Below are 5339 nucleotides of genomic sequence, written 5' to 3'. Positions count from 1 at the left end.
TATATATATATATATATATATATATATATATATATATATACACACAAGTAAATATACCTACAATTTCGGATAAATTTAGAAACATGACTCGTTTAATACTATTTGAACATAAGACTAATCAATGTTTGTTGGCGTAAATAAAATGAATACAATAATTAAAGCATAAGATGTTTGGTCTTATGACTGTATAAAGAATGTAATCTATAAGATTTCTTGTAATGATTACGATGTCGGACAAACAGGCCGACGCGGTTACAAATCAGAATATCTAAGTACAAAAATAATATTTAAAAAATACGAAAAATCATTCGATAATAATTAAACATAGAATGCATTACAATAATTTTGATAGGACAAATGTGAGAATATTAGATACCGAACTACTCTTTACATATGCAAAAGTGCCTAAATTCATTAATGTTATACATAAAAAAGCAAAAGATTAAATTTAAAATCGGACACAGAACATCATTTTACATCATTTATACGTGTCAATATTGAATACATTATAAAATACACACAGACTTCATGTATATACCATCCTTAAAACTATTTCGATATTGTAAATAACATTTCTAGTTATTGAATTCATTATCTAAATTTGTCTTGAGCAACTTAATATAAGCTTATAAGGAATGTGATATATCTTTGTTTTAACGAACTCATTTAAAATTTGACCCGTAAGACGATCTACGATTTTCACATATATTCGTGAAAACAAAAATTTTATATTTGGAATAATTGTGGATTTTTATATTTTGTAGTTAATTTTTAAGTTGTGATTTCGGATCCTTGGGGTGAATTATTTCAATTTTTCTCAGATAAAATATTATATTTTAGCGATGATCGCTGATCTATCGTTATTAATTTCACTTGACTAACTAACCATGCGATTGAAAACGCTGAGATGACTGGAGTGTGTTTCTCATACTGAGAATTCTATTTTGGATTTTTGACTGTGCTGAATACTTGAACGAGAGTCGAAATATTTACTCGATAAAGAGGTCTTTACATATTATATAAATCTGCGCAATATTTAGCTTTACTCTCATTAATCTATTCCTTACATATATCGTTGTTAAATGAAAATAATGTTTCACAATACTCGTGATAATTTCTTTAAAATGATTAAATTTTGTTATGATTTTTTTTCTATAAAAATATATAAGAAATTTTTGCCTCTTTACATCGAGTAGATTCTCTCATGTTCTTTTTGTACGAATGAGGGAAGTAATTTATATTACTATTCTGCTCCGAGTTCGTGTGTAACAAAGAGCTTTTCCCCGAGATTGTTGAAGCCTTATACAAACGTGTACAAACATATACCTTCCCCCATTCCCCTGTGCTCCATTTGACAGGACAATCCAGTACGTTGCAGTATCGTCTATCGGCGGGCGGTGGTTGCGGACACATGTAATTTGGAACGGTCACTGCTCTGTTGGTGCCGGGTGTCACCTCGTGGATACAAGCAACGTCACGTGTCTGTATACCAATACCGCAAGGGCTCATACAAGTAGAGAATTCGCTATAATTCCACCTGCGGGCGTAGACGATCACACGTTTGTCAGAAAATATCGCAGAGAATTGCGTCGTAACATTAATTAAACCTTCTCAAATTGCATACAATTCGCAAAATTATACGGTAAGGCATACTACTATAAAAAGATCATTCAAGTATTTTTTAATATATTTTTAAATATAATTTTTAAATATAATTATAAATATATAAAACTTTAAAATGAGAAAATAAAATAATAGATTAAGAGGCGAATCAATAAATAATTTCATTAATTTATAAAATAAAATGTTTTCCATATCCTTATTTGTACAGCATTATGCATTGAATAAAATTTGTAAACATACAGTGAGTACAAAAAGTATTTGTACAGAGAAAATATTTTTTAAAAAAACTTTATTTTTAAAAATTAAATATTATCCAGCGAGAAATGAGCCATCGAATTGATGTCGAATCGATACGATGATTTCAACACCAATTTGACGTCGATTCGACGTTTAATTGATGATCATTTCTTGTTGGGTAACAATTTATTCATAAAGTATAAAATAGACTGTATGTTTCTTAAAATTATATATACCAATTATAGAAAAGATTAGATTTTAATTATAAAAAAAGCAAAAAAATTTGTATTAATTATAGAAAATATATCATCTGAAAAATAGAATTTAGCTTCTAATATCAGAAATACATGCAAAGTTCATTTGCATAGATTAGAACAGAATGTATTAATTGTATAAAATTACTAATTAATGGTTATTCTCTACAAATAAAACTTTTTTTATAAAAAATTTCCTTGTGCGAAAATACTTTTTGCTCTCACTGTATGTAGTAACAAACTGATGTTATGTGACGTTATTTTGATTTTAAAATGACGACAAATGACGTCAGTTTGCGCGCGCGCTACTTAAATAGTATATTTAAATTCTGGAGTTATTGGAATCTTTTTGGTATTTAATAAGATGTATGACTATTTAATAAGATGTATGACTATTTATTATTTATTAGTTATATCTTATTAAATATTAAAAAGACTCTGTACCAAAAAATTTTCATTGATTGCTGAACTGGAAATCATTCTAGTGTCTACTTGGAGAATTTATCCATGGAAAGATCATCATTTCCGAAGCATTTTAAAGCTAGTATCAAAGCTGAAGATAGCTATTTTGAATGTTTATTATTTTTTTCTATTTAATAAGATGTAAGTAACAATCCAGTTTTCAATGAATATATTGATAATTTGATAAATTAAAACACAAAATTTTGTGGTCAAACTTATTTAACGCCTTATATTTTTTTTATTATCTATAAGAAGCAATCCCAAGATACTTAGCAATTAAGCAAATTAAATATTATTATGTAACATGAAGTTACATAATATTCTAATATTTAGACATTAAACTAATCGATATTGCAGAATTATAATTTACCTTGGAGGACATGGATGATCATTACAGACTCGTATCCTCGCCTCCGGCTTCGTTTCCGCGGAGCATAAAAGCGGCATCACTGTTTTCCCGGTGTCGTCCCGTACACAATTTATAATAAGATCTTGAACACCTAGAAAGAAAGAGAAGCATATGTATAATCGGTGTGTGCGATTTGCCATAAACGATAGATAATCCGCCTGGAGCGTACGCTTTTGTCCCTTTGTATTGCGTTAATCAACACAGAGTAATCTTAATACGATTATACCTCAACGCTGTTAATTGCACAATGACATCAGCACGATTTTGCCGGTATAATTAAGGGCTATGTCGACGAGTTAAATTCATTTCGCTAATCCTATTCAATAAATGATTAATATCGACTTTGCACAGACTGCAATGCTCTTCTATCTCGTTTACAAATATCTATCTTCTATCGCGTAAAAAATTAGAAAGAATAAATAATCAAAAGTTATTAAATCGTTTTACTTGTTCAAGGATACTAAAAAATACGCCTGTAAATAAAATGTGCGGAAAGTGTGTTTTTACTAATGGATATAATAAAATATTTATAATATAGCAAATATGTATATAATTAAGTGTATTTGAGTTTATTTGAGGAGGATGGGCGGAATAAAAGGCACAATTTTACTTAGGCTCTTTTTCGGGAGCTTCTTTATCATATATGTATAACACTGATCGTAATAGAGAAGTATTGTAACATGTAATTTCTTAAAGATATTACATAAATTCATTTGATACTGTACCCATTTTATGTACAATATAATAAAAAAGCAGCAAATTATTTTAATTTTTATTAAAATCAAGATTTTGAAATTAATAGAGTCCGATTGAAACTTTCACCGAAACTAAAAACGAACACTCATTATGCGTGTCAGTTTCGACAAACCATGTAATTTTTCTTCATAAATATTAATTTTAACATGTGTAATTATTGTTTCAATAATTAAATTATAATGTTTATGAAAAAGTATTTATATTCTTTGGCCAAAACTGAGACACAACCGAAATTTTGATTTCCAATTTCGGCCAAAATTTATTAATTATTGTTTTGAATAAATTATAATATTTAATGAAGAAAAAATGTAAGATACGAGGCATGTGGGCATGTCAATACAGCCCTTATAGGATTCCTATTTTTTAATTTTTTGGTTTTAATTTCTGTTGATATTGACATATAGCCAAGTGTTTCGGTTTAGTTTCGACAAAAGTTTCGACTTTAGTAATTAGGTCCGACCTTATTCCGTCCATTTCCTTAAATAAACTCTCTAAATTTCTTGGAGTGAGATTTCACTCCAAGAAATGTAGAGAGAAGTATAATAAAATATATTAAATAAAAATATATTTTTGACAAAAAAAAAAGTTACATCTAGCTGGGATTATTTTCTCGATAATAGATATGGTTTCGATGTATAAGACCTTTCTCATAGATTTTGTCAAGAGATAATAGTCTTGTAGCATTATTTCGATGGATTTCTATCATCGTTTCCGAAATAATGGTCCTTTTATTTATACACATGTGCATATTTTTTTTTATCAAAGAATGTATAGGGTAATTCCAGTAAATACGTCGCGCTAAGATTTACGCCTCAAAAGTCGGAAAACATAGAAGGAATGAGGGTAATTTTTCCGCAATTACTCTGTTGCATGCCTTTATGTTATATTAATATTGTATTAATGATTTCAGTTTTTTACTGTTAATCTCCCTCCCCCCCCTTACCGTACAAGATACAATTTGGTGCTTCATTCATACAAACGTGAAGTATTAAATCCGTTCGTTTTTTTTTACCTATTCAGAATGATTAAAAACAATCTCTAAAAATTCATCAACATACTTTCAACTTTTTAGAATAAATATTGGAACTTTATTTTGGAAAATAATAAAATGTAGTATAATGTATAATTACCGAAAGACTCAAAAAAATTTGGATGAATACAGGAATCGCTCGGTTACTAGTGACCCATACTTGTAGGGTAAGGATTAATATTAATGAAATTATTGTAAGTTGAATCGATTTGTCACTGTATTAAGCAGCGCCATCATAAATTATAATCTGATGCATAAAATGATTACTCTAGGACGTGCAAAAGACTTAGTGGTTATTTCGTGATACATGGATGTAGAGGAATAGTAAAGCATATTGTATAACAAAATAGAAGTATTTTGCTCTTGTATTCTTTGGTTAGTTTGTTATCTTGCATATCCCATCTGTTTTGGGATATATACGGCATTTTTAGCGGGCGGAATTTATGCCTAAAGCATACAAAGTGCGCCGATTGAATTCAGTGCACTAAATGCAATAAACGTATTACATGAAATATTAGGTTAAGTAAAAAGTCATCGCGTATTTTTTAGCTCAAAGTTGTATATACAA

At 28.8% G+C, this 5339-nt stretch overlaps 1 protein-coding gene across 1 annotated transcript in view; it reads right to left on the bottom strand.

The window, feature by feature from the left end:
• Positions 1–5339, bottom strand: part of LOC108747332 (ADAMTS-like protein 3) — a 32454-nt gene that overhangs the window by 14714 nt on the left and 12401 nt on the right. Inside the window, exons 3-4 of the mRNA XM_018484736.1 lie at positions 2947–3076; positions 1327–1537 (exon numbers count right to left, since the gene is read on the bottom strand). Coding sequence (XP_018340238.1) covers positions 1327–1537; positions 2947–3076 — 341 coding nt within the window. The remainder of the gene's footprint in view (positions 1–1326; positions 1538–2946; positions 3077–5339) is intronic.

This window comes from Trachymyrmex septentrionalis, unplaced genomic scaffold (genome assembly GCF_001594115.1).
Source record: "Trachymyrmex septentrionalis isolate Tsep2-gDNA-1 unplaced genomic scaffold, Tsep1.0 scaffold108, whole genome shotgun sequence".
Classification (NCBI taxonomy): Eukaryota; Metazoa; Arthropoda; class Insecta; order Hymenoptera; family Formicidae; genus Trachymyrmex; species Trachymyrmex septentrionalis.
The sequence above is the reverse complement of the archived record's forward strand: the minus strand, read 5'-3'. Positions and strand labels throughout refer to the sequence as shown.